Source organism: Oncorhynchus tshawytscha, linkage group LG09 (genome assembly GCF_018296145.1).
Source record: "Oncorhynchus tshawytscha isolate Ot180627B linkage group LG09, Otsh_v2.0, whole genome shotgun sequence".
Lineage (NCBI taxonomy): Eukaryota > Metazoa > Chordata > Actinopteri > Salmoniformes > Salmonidae > Oncorhynchus > Oncorhynchus tshawytscha.
The window spans coordinates 84,803,525-84,821,658 of NC_056437.1; the positions used below are offsets into that span (position 1 = coordinate 84,803,525).

Here is an 18,134-nt window from a genome sequence, read left to right on the forward strand (position 1 = left end):
TAGTCAGAAACTTGGTAAAGATTCTTCATAATTTATTTCTTCGAATGAAAATATATTTATATATAATATGTACTTTCACAGTTTATTTGTATCTTTCATAGTCCTTTTTGCTATTACATTATTTTTTTACGACGATTCACTCCATATACCTTCCTCTCCTTTAAAGAGAGTAGCCAGTCAGGTGTGAAAGAGGGGAGAAAGTGAAGCCCACTAAGTAAAACACAACCGTAGTTGATGTTGTTTCCTCTTCCTACACATTGCTTGTTGTCCGACACTAAACTGTGTTCTGCTCAATGGTTTACTTTCTGTCCTGTTCCACAGAGTGCGTCTGGGCAGCCCTGTACTGCTCTGACACAGTCCCAAACACTTATCCGCCTACTTCAACATAGTGACTCAGATCTTACCTCTATATATACACTGTGACTTGGATTGTATCTTGTAATATACGAGGTCATCTGTATTTAGTTATAACCGTGGTGATTCTTATTGTGTCTGAGTATTGAACCTGGTCACCTGATTCAGTCTGGGAATGCTGCGGATGGATATATAGATTGCGAGGGCTTTTACTTTGGCACAGATATGCGCAAGTTTGGCACATAGTTGTCAATCTCATAATGCACTGTGTATGTGTATGTGTTAGCTGATAGAATGTTCCTGTCCTTGTGTCGGGCTGTGTGTGTCTGTGTGTGTCTTGGAGTGTCTCAGAAGATGTTAGAAGATGTTAATGCTTGGACGGGTGTTGAGCAGACACAGTAGAGGTGTGAGAACAATTTCTCCTCTCTCTCTCTCTCTCTCTCTCTATGCACTAACCATACAAAGCAATGTCTATGTAATATTTCATATTCTGCCTGCCTACACTTTCTATCGAAATATGGCCATGGGGATAGTACAATCAGACTCCTCTCTCTCCCTCCATCACCCTGTTTTTCTGTCTCTTCATCACTCTCTTTTTCCATCTGTCTCTCTCTTTCTCTCAGATCTGAGTCTCTTGCACATTCTCCTTGGAGCCACTCTTGAAGAGCAGAGGCTCGATCTGAGGGTTTTGGCCTTTCCCCATCAGCCCCTTCAGAGAGCTGTGGATGCCCAGCTGGGGCAGGGGCAGGGGAGGGCAGCAAGCCACCTGTGGGGGTGCCACCACTGGTGGAGGTGGGCCCCTGTGCGCAGGAGTTGGGGGTGCTCTGGTTCTGGGAACAGGGGGAGAGGGAGGGGTTGTTGTTGTTGTTGAGGCCCATGCCCAGGCCCATCATGTTGTTGTTGAAGTGGTGGGCCTTGTAGTAGTGGTTGAGGTGCTCCTGTCTGGCCAGGTTGGGCAGATTGACCATCTCTGGGTGATGCATCCTCAGGCTCTGCCCTCCTCCTACTCCTCCCCCTCCGCCTCCATCCCGAGAGACGGTGCCGCCCCCTGAGATGCCGCTGCCACGTCCACCAGCACCTGCGCCAATCTCGTCCTCCACGTTGATGATCTCGATGGCGCGGGCGGGGCCATGGTGCTTGTGCAGCTGGTGCTGCTTCCTCAGCTTGTAGAAGACCACCAGCATCACGGCTGCCATGAAGGTAATTGCCACAAAGCAGCCAATGATGATCTTGGTGGTCTTCATCACGTCATCAAGGCCAGAATAGCCCGTCTCGGCAGTGATGGGCACAGTAAAGGTGGGCCGGGTGGCCCGGGATGAGGACAAGGACCAGGCTGACAGGGAGGAGGCGGTGGTAGGGAGCCCCCCCCTCCACTGGTGGCCAGACGGGGTAATGACGTATGACTCGTTGTGGCTGTTCATGACGCCCGCGTAGACTGTCGGGCCCTCGTTGGGCTCCACCGTCTCCACGGTGACAGTAGTGAAGTAGCTGACGCCAACGTCGGCGGCAGTGACATTAAGCACGGCGGTTGCCGTGGTGTTGCCAGCCGAGTTGGTCACCATGCAGGTGTACTGACCCGTGTCCCTCAGCGTGACGTTGGTAAAGTTGAGCGTACCATCGTGCAGCACGGAGATCCGGACCCGGTAGGAGCCGTGGGTCATCAGGGTGCCGTTGGGCGTGAGCCAGTTGACCGAGGTCATGGTGGTGCCCGTGCGACACTTCAGCTCTGCAGCCATGCCCTCGGTAACGTTGAGGTCGGTGGGCGGCTCCACGATGACGGGAGCATAGCAGGTGAAGTGGCTCTGGTCCAGCTCCCCATGTACCTGCCCTTCAGGCCGGGGGGAGCGTGGCAGCGGGCGCAGCACGTAGTGTTACTGGGCACCGTCTCCTTCAGCCACCAGCTGAGCCACAGCACGTCACAGTTGCACACCCAGGGGTTGTGGTTGAGGTGCACCCGCTCCAGCTGGTGCAGCGGGGTGAAGAGGTCATGGGGCAGTGAATGCAGGGAGTTGTGGGAAAGGTTGAGCTCCTCCAGGTTCTTCAGGTCGTCGAAGGCGTTGCGCTCAATGACCTTCACTTGCGAGTGCATGAGCCACAGCTTACGGAGCGACACCAGGCCCTGGAAGGAGCCAGGCCGGATGATCTCCAGACGGTTCCCAGACAGCTCCAGCTCCTCCAGACGCACCAGGGCCGTCAGGTTGGGGATGTCCTTCAGACCACACATGCCCAGGTTCAGGTAGCGCAGGTTGACCAGGCCCACGAAGGCGGCGTCTGAGATGTAGTCCAGCTTCTTGAGCTCTCCCAGGTCCAGCCGGCGCAGCGAGGGCACGCGGTGGAAGGCGTAGCCCGGCAGCGTCTCGATGGGGTTGTTCCGTAACCACAGCTCCCGCAGCTTGCTGAGGTACTCGAAGGCCTGTGAGGGGACCAGGGTGAGGCGGTTGTCAAACAGCTCCAGTGTATTGAGGTTGGGCAGGCCATTGAATGCTCCCACCTCAATCTGACTGATTTTGTTCTTAGACAGCTGCAGGATCTCAAGGTGCCTCAAGTGCTTGAAGGTGTCTGACTTGATAACCTGGTGGGGAGAGAGGGAGAGGGAGAATGTTAATATCTCACAACATGAAGAGTGACTAGACTGTGTAAACAGGGTGCAGCTCCAGTGGCTGTGACAGCTGGGTAGAGTGTGAAAGCAATAGCACAGGTGTGAATGCAGGGACACTATTGGAACATTACCATAATGTTTTATAAACATGAACATCAACTCAAATCTTACAGTGAGAGAAAACAAAACAAAATCACTGATATGAGCCAAATTAAAATTTACAACACTTTATAAAAAAATTATGAACACAGAAGCTGAAATGATTCATTGTGGTGTATCCGTTTTGGTAAATGAACAGACAACAGACATGGTTGTTTTTCTCAGAGGTGCACTTGGACTGGGTGGGCCCCTGGATCTTGGCTGTCCAAACGGAGCTCATTTGGCCAGGCATCAGACACACAGCTAGTGAGCAGGACTAAAATCCCTTTAAATCAATTTTAATGTTTTTATTTATTTTATTTAACTTTATTTATGTCATCTATGGCTGTGTGAGATATTTGTGGGCAATGCTCTCAGTGAGGGTGGCAGTGAGAAGCTCCTGGAGCCAGGCCACTGCATCCTCCTTATGTGGAGCAGGAGGGGGAGGGTGATAGGGAGGGTGGGGGTGTTTAAGAGGGGAGTGGGAGCTGTCAAAGCTTTACTCTCAGGGTACTTGGGGGAGAGAAGAGAAAAAATATACCAGAGAATCTAGGATGCCTCCAGGTGTTACAATATTTTTAGATTTTTAATCATTTCAAGTGGGGCTTCGGGATACAACAAATCCAATCAGAATCCGTTGGCTAAGAGGGAAGTGTAATGAATAGTGTTATTATTTCTTTATTTCATATTTTAACAAGCTGCATCTCTTAACTTGTAAGACCAAACCATGAGAGTTGATGTTCCCTTTTCCTTCTGTAGCCATCATGTACAGTTCAATCATCTGCCTTTCTGAGTGGGATAGAATGGCTGTCCACTTCCTCTCTCTGCAGTCACTTTACTGATTTGCCACAAACTTTGCCAAAACTAATGAGCATTAGCCTAAAACACTCTGTATCCAAATTCACAAATGGACTTAGCGTATTCAGCAACCTCGTGTCTGTGAAGTTGTCTAGACATTTCTAGAGTGCAGCACATTAGCGTATTCAGCAACCTCGTGTCTGTGAAGTTGTCTAGACATTTCTAGAGTGCAGCACATTAGCGTATTCAGCAACCTCTTGTCTGTGAAGTTGTCTAGACATTTCTAGAGTGCAGCACATTAGCGTATTCAGCAACCTCTTGTCTGTGAAGTTGTCTAGACATTTCTAGAGTGCAGCACATTAGCGTATTCAGCAACCTGTGTCTGTGAAGTTGTCTAGACATTTCTAGAGTGCAGTACATTAGCGTATTCAGCAACCTCTTGTCTGTGAAGTTGTCTAGACATTTCTAGAGTGCAGCACATTAGCGTATTCAGCAACCTGTGTCTGTGAAGTTGTCTAGACATTTCTAGAGTGCAGCACATTAGCGTATTCAGCAACCTCTTGTCTGTGAAGTTGTCTAGACATTTCTAGAGTGCAGCACATTAGCGTATTCAGCAACCTGTGTCTGTGAAGTTGTCTAGACATTTCTAGAGTGCAGCACATTTCTGAGTGCAAAGTTCCTAAATACATAAACTGAAAACAGCGGGAATATGTATTCCATTACACGGCTGACATGCTGAGGACGTTCACATTGGGAAGCTGGGGTTAAATGGAGTGTCCCAGTGCAGCTGTAAAACCACAACAACTACCTTGGGGTTCTGACATACAATCTGCTAACACATGTGTTCCTGTTTTTTTGCTGTTTGCTGTGTTAATGTTTGATTTCCATATTAACATGACCTCCATTTGAATTGCAATATGGTTGGGGAACACTTGTAGAACATAGGCATTATTCCATGGTAATTATAAGTGAATGACAGGTAATTACATTGAAACAAGTATATAAAAACAGGCATTTACATAATGCTTACCAACATACAGTACACGCACACGCACACACTCATGCATGGGCATGCACGCACACAAACACACAGACACACACACACACACAGTCAAACAAAAGAAATTAACATAGTGGATAATGCTCAGTACAGTCCATATTTACCTCTATTGAATTCTCCTGCAGGTTGAGGTATCGTGTGTTGACTGATATGCTCTCAGGCACCCCATCCAGACTCTGTCTTGTACAGATGACTCGACTGGCCTGATTGGAGCAGCTGCAATGGGTGGGGCAGGGGGAGGCGGCCTCTACAAATTCTGGCCCATAGAGGAGGAGCCGCAGTAGCAGCTGGACCAATAGGAGGAGGAGGGGAGAGGGGCAGGGAAGGCAGGTCACCGTGGTGATGCGCATGGCAACTGGGACATGACCCTGCCCTTTCTCCGAAGGTGTTGATCCCAAGATGATGGATTCCTCAACCAGGTTGACTTTGCTTAGTTTCTCCAGTGGCAATTTGTTCCTTTTAATGTTTCATTTTTAAAGGTGTTTTATCTTCTGTCTATCTCTGTTTTTTCCAGGGGGCTTTAACAGAAATATGTGCATAAACAGATGTTACTCCTTTTTTTCTGTCGTCTAGGGATTTGAGTGGGGCCTTTGAGAAGAATCCACAAGTTACTGTGAGAGAGAGAGAGAGAGAGAGAGAGATAGAGAGAGAGGGAGAGAGAGAGAACACAGACATTAGAAATAGTACAGTATATTATGCTTCTCCAATTGTTTAGAAACATTTACACTGAGCATAACTGATGGAAAATTCAATATTCTTCCAGGTATAAGTTATTCTGAAAGGACTGTGCATAACTTTAGAAGCCTTAAAAGGTGCGTGTCATTGCTCATTAGTGAAGGTCAAGTTTTACAGCAAATCACTATAGTGAACAGCAGTGTCATCATACAATTGACATCTTTACAATATTGCAACTCTGGATCATGCATTTCAGGTTACTGTCCGCCCTTGGAATGAAAAGTAATATTGTAATCCTAACACTCATGACTATGTTATTCATGAATTGGTTCTACAGTATATGCACTCACGCGTTCAAGACAACAGTTCTCAGGACGACAGTACAATACCAATAATATTGTTTAAAGAGATTCTCTGATACTTTTGAATACTTTTTAGCCAGTAGTTCTGAAAGTAAAGCTCACGATCTAAACGAGGTCCCTGAAAATTGCGAACTACGTCACATACTGTTTGAGCAGATATGTGCACCATGTCTCTCTCTCTCTCTCTCTGCCTCTTGCTAGCTGTCACTCAAATGGCGAGGGGGCTGACCCACAAGGGGGAAAATGTAGGAAATGGCGCAGCACAGCTTTCAAACTAGGGATTTCGTAGCTAATTGAGGTAAGACAGCAATTCTTCTAATATAATATGCATATATGAACTACACATTGACACATTAAGCCCAAAGCGGCAGATTTAAAAAAATACTTAGTATTCGCCAAAGTTCCGGAGCATGTCTTTAAATCCCAGTGTCCAAACACTGAGTTGTGACTTCAACCCAAATCCTCTCTCTATTAGCATTGCACGGGTATTGGGTTGATAGTACTAATTCTTTTTCCATACTGGCTCTGCATTACATGCTCTAGGGGCCACAGAATGGTGGTGAAGGGTGCAGTCTTCCTTAACACTGATAGATAGTTAACTCTACCCAGGCTCCTGGAGCCAGCGAAGGAGAATTGCTCTCCCTCTGCAGGTCATTTAGACCTGAATAACCTTAAATAAGGGCATACAGTCCACTATTATTAATGATGATGGCTGTAATGATGGGACTCTGACACGCAAATACATTTCACACGCTTGGCATTCACACTTGGCTCAGGGAAAAAAACAAGAGGAGAGATTGAGAGAGAGAAAGGCAGAGAGAGGGATTATTAATCTGATAGATGACTGTACAACTGAAGGGAGAGAAGGGAATTATCAACACTACAGTAATAGATGAAAACTGAACAGTTGCAGAGAGGCAATGGGAGAGCGAAGGGGGGGAAGTGAAAGAGAGAAAGAGAGAGAAGAGAGAGAGAGGGAGAGAGAGAAACAACAAGAGGTTGGGCAAAGTGGGAGAGAGAGAAAGTGAAACAGAGAGAGAGAGATGAGAGAGGGGTAGAGAAAGAACAAGATATTGGGGAGAGAGGGAGAGAAGGCAAGAGAGAAAGTGAGAGAGCAAGAGATTGGGGATAGAGGGAGAAAGAGAGGGAGATAAAGATAGATGGATGGAGTAGAGGGAGTGAGGGGGATGCTAGAGGGACAGAAGCAGAGGAGAGAGAGGGGATAGGGGGGTAGAGAAAGAACAAGATATTGGGGATAGAGGGAGATAAAGATAGATGGATGGAGTAGAGGGAGTGAGAGGGATGCTAGAGGGACAGAAGCAGAGGAGAGAGAGAAATAGTTGGGGGAATGAAAAAGAGAATGGTCGTAGAGAGAGGAAAAGATGGAGTAATAAAGATTAGAGAGGAGAGAGGGAGGGGAAAGACTCAATAGAGAGATGAATATAAAGTAGACAGATGGAGGGAGGGGAACGACACAGAGATGCATATACAACAGAGCAATGGAGAGATGGAGGGGAAAGACAATACAGAATAATGAATTTAAAAAGATGGAGATGGGTGCACAGAAGAGATTTCTCTCACTGAAAGGTAGATGAGTAGGGAAAGAGAGAAGGAGAAAGAGAGAGGGAGCAAAAGAGGGGTGAGATTGATCAATAATTTGTACGCAGAGTGCAATGACACTAAAACACAAACAAGGACACCGTGATAAATCATATCTCCAGCACCATCTCTGTGTGATAGAAGTGAACAGGACACAGGTCCGGTCCTGACCTGCTGCTGCTGGGACCGTCACAGCTCTAGAACCAGATACTGTGTACTAGAACCGTCAGTCACAGCTCTAGACCAGAACCAGTAGGATACTGGGACAGTCACAGCTCTAGACCAGAACCAATAGGATACTGGGACAGTCACAGCTCTAGAACCAGATACTGTGTACTGGAACCGTCAGTCACAGCTCTAGACCAGAACCAGTAGGATACTGGGACAGTGACAGCTCTAGACCAGAACCAGTAGGATACTGGGACAGTCACAGCTCTAGACCAGAACCAGTAGGGTACTGGGACAGTCACAGCTCTAGACCAGAACCAGTAGTCACTATGGACATAACACTGGACCCTTATACGGCAAGCTTCTCACAATGTTAAATACAGATAAAACTACACTCCTTGTCATGCCAAAAACATTTTTGGCAAGACAAGGAATGGCAAGGAGTGGGATGTTAGCGCAAACAGACTGATATACCCAGGCTATCTCAGATTTCGTACCTCCCTGCATTTACGTGAAACTTTGAGGCAAATCTCTATACCTCCACATCATATGCTGTGACATCATCATATACATCATCCCCATGACAGTTTCATTTAAATATTGTCTTTCAGTGCCAATCTCACAGGGGGAAAGAATCATTTAAATCTGCATTTAATGTTCTAAAAAACGAATCCCCGGTGTTTCTCTTCTCTATCGTGGCTATTATGTGCATCTCAGCATATGTAACATAACAACAGACTGCAGGCATTACCCTTGAAATGACAGCCACCTCTATGTTTAATTTTAGCCACCATTAGGACTGATGTGTAAGTACGGCAGTTATTTTGGGGAGACGACAGCTGATCCAAATCAAAGGGAGCCGAGGGAGATGGGATGAGATGTGAGGCTGAGAGAGAGATGCAGGCTGAGATAGTTTGGTTGGTTAGTGGGGAGTGGAGTGGAGTCCATCGAGGAACTGGAAGTAGTTGGAGTTGGCGTCTGCTTCACTGTTGTCGAATCGCTGTCACCATCAACATTTTAGTGGCCTCTGCCTGTCTCCATCTCTCTCTAGGTCACTCTCTTTCTGCTCTCTCTCTCTCTCTTGTCGGGGAATAATCAGAATTTGTTGGTAACATATGTAAGATGTTTTATATTCATCAAATGTGTGTAAGTTACTTCTCATCAGAATGGTATTTTTGTATAATACTGTGGTGGGGTTGCAGTTAGCTATGTCAAGACTAAGTTGCATGGGCCGCAGAGAGGGGAAAGGTCAAAGTGTCATCATGTGTAAACATATCTTTTACTCCCTACTTTTCCCAGCGGGGAAAGGAGGGTGGCAGTGTCTGGAATCATTCTATGCTCCCTCTAATGTTGTTTCTATCTTAACCTATAGCCTCATTCTCCTCTCCGTGAGTTTGTCCAGGAGGTTGTATTTAGAATTGGTTGTATCTAAATGACAATTTGATATATGCCTGTTGATATGGAGGGTTGGTTTATGGTTCTGAGTTTGAGAGAGGAGACAAAGCTGAACAATTAATTATGCCGATGCTGTCTTATCCTGTGTATCTTTGCTATAAAGGATCCCATTTTGCCGTTGTGTGGGGACTCTCAACTTTTCATTAGAGATACTGAACTGTTGAAAGTCAAAAGGCTATTGCAATGTGGAAGGGGCTCTCAGAGAATTCATTGAGAGACACTGAATTACCTGAGAGTCACCGGATTGTGATAGAGCTGATATAATTAAAGATGGACTTTAATAACTAACTCTGACTTGTGTTGTGGTTTGCTCCCATGATTTGGTAAATAGAGGAAATTTCCACGACACTCTCTAGTTCACTCTCTTTCTGCTCTCTCTCTCTCTCCTCAATCCTATTTTTCTCTCCTCTCTCCCCATGTGTTGCTGCTGTGTCCAGTGGCTGTGGAAATACTGCATTGACCTCTCAGTTTGATGAACGATTAACCTCCTACACTGACACATATTAACCCCTTGATCTCGGTTCTCAGTCTGCCTCGCAGGAGATCACAGTCGCTTCAATCCCCCCCCTGTTTTCTCACTTTCTCTCAATTCAAATCTTAGCCAAGAGAGTAACCATGGTTACCTATTCACCACACTCTGCCCCTTTCTCCCTCTTCAGCTGTATCCCACCCTTTCCACATGCCCCTCCCTTCTGCCACTCATTAAAAAGCAGCATTTTTTGAAGGTATACACAGGCACACTCATAATCACATATTCAGAAAGAAAGATACTAACAGACAGACAGACAGACAGACAGACAGACAGACAGACAGACAGACAGACAGACAGACAGACAGACAGACAGACATCCCCCCCAGTGGTGCTCTGCCATCCTAACAGTTTGGAACTGGGAGCCAGCCATCAATAATGAGTGTGCAGACACCACGATGTCAGCTCAATAGACAGAGCCCAGGCACCCAGTAGACAGACAGAGCTCCTATCTATTCTACTATCTGTAAGTAGAGAGGAGACCCCTGACCTATCTGATCAGACTGACACCTAGGGCTCCGTTCAGTCCGGATCACTGAAGCGTTACAGATTGCGCCATAGAAATGTTAAGGCCATTTTGATTGAGCCGACACATGCAGCGTTTACCATGAATGCAGTCTCCGTTAACGCGGGAACATTGTCTTTACATTTCAATCACGCTGTAACGCTGTCCGTGATACAGATTGAGTCCCTGGCCAGGGTTAGAACATAACACCCAAGATGGTGACAGATCACAGGCCTTCTTCTTCTTGACCTCTCCTGTTACCAACAATAAGTTCATTGCTAATGTTTACAAACTCATTTTTCAAGAGCTCGAGTGTCATGAAACTGTTGAAAGTTACTGCAGAGAGGTCTATCATTTCCCCGCCCTCCCGCCTAACTTCCAGAGCCCGCTCTCTGTTATCATGTGATCTACATTGAACAGCTCACAGCGGAGAAGTGTAAGATATGATAAATCAGCACTAATATGATTACCCTGTGTGTCTGCTGGTTAACGTTGGCTGTTTTTTACTCTCCCCAGTCCACAATCTCTCTCTGTTTATCCCTTCTAGTGGAAAAGCAGCTCATGCAGGATAATACTCAGAAGCCAACCCCAAAATAAAACCATGCCACCGAAGAAAAACTAAATCCCTTGATACAGTATTTATTTGAAACAACTATGTTGACAACATTTCAAATGCGGTAACTTTAAGCTACTGGTTTGTTGGCAGATATTAGCAGCAGTCTTCATGTTTTGTTCTTACAGTTGTTCTCAGCCATAGAGGTGCTTGGTTCGCGTTATTCTACATATTAAACTTCTGTGTAATCCAATAGAACAACTACACACAATCTAGCCTAAAATGTTGGGCTGATGTACTCATCCTACTTCATTTTACTCTCACATTCGACAACTGACTGGGTAGTCTACCAGACCCCAAGCATACTCTATACAGAGGCACTTGTAAATGTTTAAAGCATTTGAATAACAGCCAAGTGAAATTTACTCTGGGACCAAAGACCAGGAGCTTTTACATAAATGAAAAGGAGAATACTGCATCATTACACAGTCCCCGATTTAATGGAAAACAAAAAAATGGTTTTATTCTGCAGGAGGATCACAGTCACGCACAGACTAGTGGAGGGAAACCAACAGAAAACACACACACACACACTCACACGTCTATTATTTTCTGAGCCAGTTACTCTATGATCACATTCCTATCTATTATTATTTCTTATTGTTGTTGCATTGTCCAGAAGGAACCTGCAAGTCAGCATTTGGTTAGACGGGTCTACATGTGTATCCTGTACATACTGTCTGACTAATACAACTAGAAACTTGGAAAAACACACACATTCACACAGACACACAGTCTGTGTGACTGAACACCTTTTCAATAGGCAAAACAAAGCTACACCTGTATGCCACTGCCTTGCTAGGAAGCCTATAGGAAGCCTCCTCCTCCTTCACCCCTACCGTGACACGCCTCCACCTGCATCCCAACCCTACCACTCCTCCACCCCTCCTTCACCCCTACCCTGACACATCTCCACCTGCATCCCAAACCTACCACTCCTCCACCCCTCCTTCACCCCTACCCTGATACACCTCCACCAGCATCCCAAACCTACCACTCCTCCACCCCTCCTTCACCCCTACCCTGACACATCTCCACCTGCATCACAACCCTACCACTCCTCCACCCCTCCTTCACCCCTACCCTGATACACCACCTCCACCTGCACCCCAACCCTACCACTCCTCCACCCCTCCTTCACCCCTACCCTGATACGCCTCACCTGCATCCCAAACCTACCACTCCTCCTTCACCCCTACCCTGATACGCCTCCACCTCCACCTGCACCCCAACCCTACCACTTCCACCCCTCCTTCACCCCTACCCTGATACACCTCCACCTGCACCCCAACCCTACCACTCCTCCACCCCAACCCCTACCCTGATACGCCTCCACCTCCACCTGCACCCCAACCCTACCACTCCTCCACCCCTTCTTCACCCCTACCCTGATACGCCTCCACCTGCATCCCAAACCTACCACTCCTCCTTCACCCCTACCCTGATACGCCTCCACCTCCACCTGCACCCCAACCCTACCACTCCTCCACCCCTCCTTCACCCCTACCCTGATACACCACCTGCATCCCAAACCTACCACCCTCCTTCCCCCTACCCTGATATACCTCTACCCTGATACGCCTCCACCTCATCCCACCTACCACTCCTCCTCACCCCTACCCTGATACGCCTCCACCTGCCCCCAACCCTACCACTCCTCCACCCCTCCTTCACCCCTACCCTGATACACCTCCACCTCCCCCAACCCTACCACTCCTCCACCCCTCCTTCACCCCTACCCTGATACGCCTCCACCTCCACCTGCACCCCAACCCTACCACTCCTCCACCCCTTCTTCACCCCTACCCTGATACGCCTCCACCTGCATCCCAAACCTACCACTCCTCCTTCACCCCTACCCTGATACGCCTCCACCTCCACCTGCACCCCAACCCTACCACTTCTCCACCCCTCCTTCACCCCTACCCTGATACGCCACCACCTGCATCCCAAACCTACCACTCCTCCTTCCCCCTACCCTGATATACCTCTACCTGCACCCCAACCCTACCACTCCTCCACCCCTCCTTCACCCCTACCCTGATACACCTCCACCTGCACCCCAACCCAACCACTCCTCCACCCCTGATACGCCTCCACCTCAACTCTCCTCCACCCCTACCCTGATTCTCCTCCACCTCAACTCTGCTCTAGCCCTACCCTGATACCCATCTTCCAGTGTAATCCGCAGGAGGAGCACTGGCCTTGTTGTTGAATGACAGCTGACATCACATGCCCACACATACATACACACACAAACACACACACACACACATAATTCAGGGTGTGCTGTAAGCAGTGTGCTAACTTCCTGCTTTGTGTTGGCTCCGTAATACCTGATTTATGTGGATCTCAGGGGAGGAAGCCCCCAGGTTATTGAAATATTGTGCACAGGGTTCGAGTGGGGATGTTAGTACAGGTAACTCAATGGTGGAAGTCAATACCCTACCTGGGCTAAAGGCACAGGAGGTCAGCTACCAGATTCAGCTGAAAACACTACTATTGTGCTGCATATTGATTTCAACCATCATCCCGCATTTTTTACATACACAGGTTTCTATAAAGCACATTTTTGTATGTCAGAGGCAACATCCGTTTTGATGGTTGGTAATCCATATTTATGCAAATTATGATACAACAATGTAACATAAGTCATTGAATAAATATTGCAGAGTTCTCGATTTATAAATGATGAGACAAATCTTAACACCTTCAAAATAATCAGGATAAATTGAAAAGCCAGACTTTATTTGTTGAGACACATTCACTGGACTCTACACACACACACATTCACTCTATACGTAGACACATCAAGCAGTCTCTCTCAATGCACACACAGTCTGTGGGCTTCATTAGAATTCAGGATGCAAAGTGAAGGCCTGATCTATTCAGAATTGCTCATACAGGACAAAGACAAAGACAGAGACAGAGAGAGAGAGAGAGAGAGAGAGAGAGAGAGAGAGAGAGAGAGAGAGAGAGAGAGAGAGAAAGAGAAGAAAGAAAGAGAGAGAAGGAGCCCTCCTCTCCTTCAGAGAGAGGGCCATGAACAGCAGATTAAAAGTCAGTGTGTTCATCACCCTTCTAAAGCACTCCCATTAGCACACATTACATTACATTACCTTCCCCACATGTTCAAATCCCTCACTGCAAGCTTCATACGACTCATTGCATGCCGGGATGAAAGACCTTTCAATGTTGACATCTTAACTCTAACATTCACTAGATGCCTTCAAAAAGTATTCATACCCCTTAATTTATTCCACATTCTGTTGTGTTGTTGCCCGAATTCAAAAATTAAAAAAATCTCACCCACCTACACACACTAATCCATAATGACTAGTGTGAAAACATGTTTTTAGAAATTTTTGCAAATGTATTGAAAATGAAATACAGACATATCTAATTTACAAAAGTGTTCATACCCCTGAGTCAATTAAGAAGCACCAATTAAAGCTTCGAGTCATCTTGGGTATGTCTGTATCAGCTTTAAGTCATCTGGGGTATGTCTGTATCAGCTTTGAATCATCTTGGGTATGTCTGTATCAGCTTTGAGTCATCTGGGGTATGTCTGTATCAGCTTTGAGTCATCTTGGGTATGTCTGTATCAGATGTGAGTCATCTTGGGTATGTCTGTATCGGCTTTGAGTCATCTTGGGTATGTCTGTATCAGCTTTGAGTCATCTTGGGTATGTCTGTATCAGCTTTGAGTCATCTGGGGTATGTCTGTATCAGCTTTGAGTCATCTGGGGTATGTCTGTATCAGCTTTGAGTCATTCCAGCGCCATTCCAGCGTTGCTTTGGTTGTATGCTTGGGGTCCTTCTCCTGTTGGAACATAAATCTTCGCGCCAGTCTATGGTTGTTTGCACTTTGAAGCATGCTATAAATTGTTTTATACCCTTCCCCAGATATATACCTCATCACAATTCTATTTTGGAGAAGTACGGACAGTTCCTTGGACTTCATGGTGTTAAGGATTTGCCTGTATTTGGCTCCATTCATTGTTCCCTCTATCCTTACCAGTCTCCCTGGCGATGAAAAGCATCCCCATAGCATGATGCTGCCACCACCATGCTTCAAGGTAGGAATGGTGTTATATGAGCAGTGCCTGGCTTTCTCCAGACATAGCGCTTAGCATTCAGGCTAAAGAGTTACTGTCACGCCCTGACCATAGAGAGCTGTGTATTCCCTGTTGGTTGGGGTGTGATATTGACTAGGGTGGGTCATCTAGGTGATTAATGGTTTATGTTGGCCTGGTATGGTTCCCAATCAGAGACAGCTGTTTATCGTTGTCTCTGATTGGGGATCATATTTAGGCAGCCATTTCCTCATTGTGCTTTGTGGGATCTTGTCTACAGTAAGTTGCCTGTGTGCACACCAGTAACTTCACGTTTCGTTTGGTAGGTTGTTGTTTTTGTTCGGTGTTCATTTATTAAAGGATATTGTACGCCTACCACGCTGCACCTTGGTCCATTCCTTATAACGATCATGACAGAAGATCCCACCACCAAAGGACCAAGCAGCGTGTCCAGGAGGAGCAGGGATCCTGGGCCCAGGAGAAAAGGGAGTGGAGGACATCATGGACATGGGAGGAGATTATGGTAGGGGACAAGACCCTGCCATGGAAGCAGGCAGAGGCAGCGAAGGAGGATCAACGGCAACTCCAAAGTTCACAACCACGACGGAAGCCCAAGAGGCAGCCCCCCAAAAAATATGTGGATGTTTTGGTGTCTGGAGCAAGACAATCAGGCCTCCAGTATGCCTCCACAGTCGAGTACATCCTGTGCCTCTTCCCCGCCCTAGCCCTGAGATGCGTGCCATCAGCCCAGTGCCACCTGTACCGGTCCCACGCATCAGGCCTCAAGTGCGCCTCCACAGTCCAGAGCTTCCGGCGACAGTTCCCAGTCCGGAGCTTCCGGCGACAGTTCCCAGTCCGGAGCTTCTGGTGACAGTTCCCAGTCCGGAGCTTCCGGCGACGTTTCTCAGTCCGGAGCTTCCGGCGACGTTTTGCAGCCTCCTGAGACGGTCTGCGGTCCGGAACCTCCTGAGACGGTCTGCGGTCCGGAACCTCCTGAGACGGTCTGCGGTCAGGAACCTCCTGAGACGGTCTGCGGTCAGGAACCTCCTGAGACGGTCTGCAGTCCGGAACCTCCTGAGACGGTCCGAGGTCCACAGCGGAGATTGGTTCCCAATCAGAGACAGCTGTTTATCGTTGTCTCTGATTGGGGATCATATTTAGGCAGCCATTTCCTCAGTGTGCTTTGTGGGATCTTGTCTACAGTTAGTTTCCTGTGTGCACACCAGTAGCTTCACGTTTCCTTTGGTAGTTTGTTGTTTTTGTTCGGTGTTCATTTATTAAAGGATATTGTACGCCTACCACGCTGCACCTTGGTCCATTCCTTATAACGATTGTGACAGTTACATTTTTCTCTTATTAGACCACACAATTTTTTGCCTTATGTTATCAGTGTTTCACGTGCCTTTTTGCAAATCCAGGCATGCTGTCATGTGCCTTTCTCTCAGAAGTGGCTTCCATCTGGACACTCTCCCATAAAGCCCAGATTGATGAAGTGATGTAAAGACTGTTGTCCTTCTGGCAGGTTCTGCCATCTCAGCCAAGGAACTCTGTAGTTCTGTCAGAGAGGTCCTTCTGGTCCGGTTGCTCAGTTTGGTCAGACGGTCAGCTATAAGAAGCCCCCCCCCACCCAATGATGGAGACCACTGTGCTCTTGGAAACTTTCAACACTCTACAAATTGTGGTATACCCTTCCCCAGATATGTGCCTCATCACAATCTTGGAGATGTACAGACAGTTCCTTGGACTTTATGGTATATATCCTGCTCTGACATGCACTGTCAACTGTGGGACCTTAGAGAGGTGTGTTTCTTTATAAATCATGTCCAAACAATTGAATTGGCCACAGGTGGACTCCAAGTTGTCGTGACAAGGATGATCAAAGGACATTGAACTCAATTTGGAGTGTCATAGCAAAAGGGCGTGAATGCTTGAAATTAGATATTTCTGTATTTCATTTTCAATAAATTTGCTTACATATCTAAAAACATGTTTTCACTTTGTCATTATGGGGTATTGTGTGTAGATGGATGAGAAAAATATATATTGAATCCATTTTGAATTCAGGCTGTAACACAACAAAATGTGGAATACGTCAAGGGGTATGAACACTTTCTGAAGGCCCTGTAGGTGAACCAACCTTCCTCTTCAAATGATCACTGTCCCCTCTGTTCCGGAGCCTTAGTTGCGAGATGCCGATTTTGTGAACAATTAATCCATATTTAAGGGTGTTAAGCATGTTGATACACTCAATTCCTGTGCACTGAGGGGGAAGCTGGAGTCAGCCGTTCATCAAAATGTCTCTCAGCCATTTACAGAGCCATGTATACGGCAGCCTTTCACCGGCTCTGTTCAAAGCCCCCTCCGCACACAGCATAGCTCAGCACTGCTTGTTGCTCCAAGCTATTTTTGTGAGAACTTGCTTCAGCATTTTTTCAGTCAAACATTGTTTGTCAAGTTGCCTTTTCCTCTGCAGGGGAAAGGCACGCAAGCATGCGTGTAGGGTGAGGTTAAAATATGTGTTTTACAGAATGCATAGAATGTGTTTGTGTGAGTGTTTGTGCATTTATCCTCACTTGTTCTATGTGTGTCACATTCTATGTGTGTAACATTCTATGTGGGTCACATTCTATGTGTGTCTACAGTGCTATATGTGCATTTTTAAATGTATGTCCTTATGTGTGATGGCATATTGTGTGTGTTTGAGAGTGTGTGGCATGTGAATGTTTGTGTATGTGTCATAAAACATTTCATATGTGTGTGCGTTAAGATCCTACAGTGCTGTGTGAGATTGTGCACATTTTTGGCAAATAAGCATGGTGTGTGTATTTGTGTGTGTGTATATGTTTTGTGTGATAAGTAACACTCCTCCATCCATCCAGGCCTTGCCCCAGCATGCTCTATGACTGACACACTGACTAATACACAGACAGATAAACACACTCACTGACAAACACGATAAGGATTCGCCTAGGAAACACTGACACAGACTGACTGATGGACATCCATGGAGACCAGTCACCAAGACTGACACCATGTCAGTCTTTATCACAGCAGAGTGCCATGCCAACCAAATCATTACGAGAGTTAGAGACAGATACAGAGAGAGAGAGAGAGATATACAGAGATACAGAGAGAGAGAGAGAGAGAGATACAGAGAGAGAGAGAGAGAGAGAGAGAGAGAGAGATACAGAGAGAGAGAGAGA

General features: G+C 46.7%; 1 protein-coding gene across 1 annotated transcript in view; it reads right to left on the reverse strand.

Moving 5' to 3' along the window:
- Positions 1-836: 836 nt before the first annotated feature.
- Positions 837-18,134, reverse strand: part of lrrc4ba (leucine rich repeat containing 4Ba) — a 29,584-nt gene continuing 12,286 nt past the window's right edge. The window contains 4 exon segments of the mRNA XM_042327759.1: positions 837-1,115; positions 1,117-2,173; positions 2,176-2,926; positions 5,054-5,560. Of these exon segments, the coding sequence (XP_042183693.1) occupies positions 974-1,115; positions 1,117-2,173; positions 2,176-2,926; positions 5,054-5,299 (2,196 nt within the window). The 5' untranslated portion in view covers positions 5,300-5,560 and the 3' untranslated portion in view covers positions 837-973.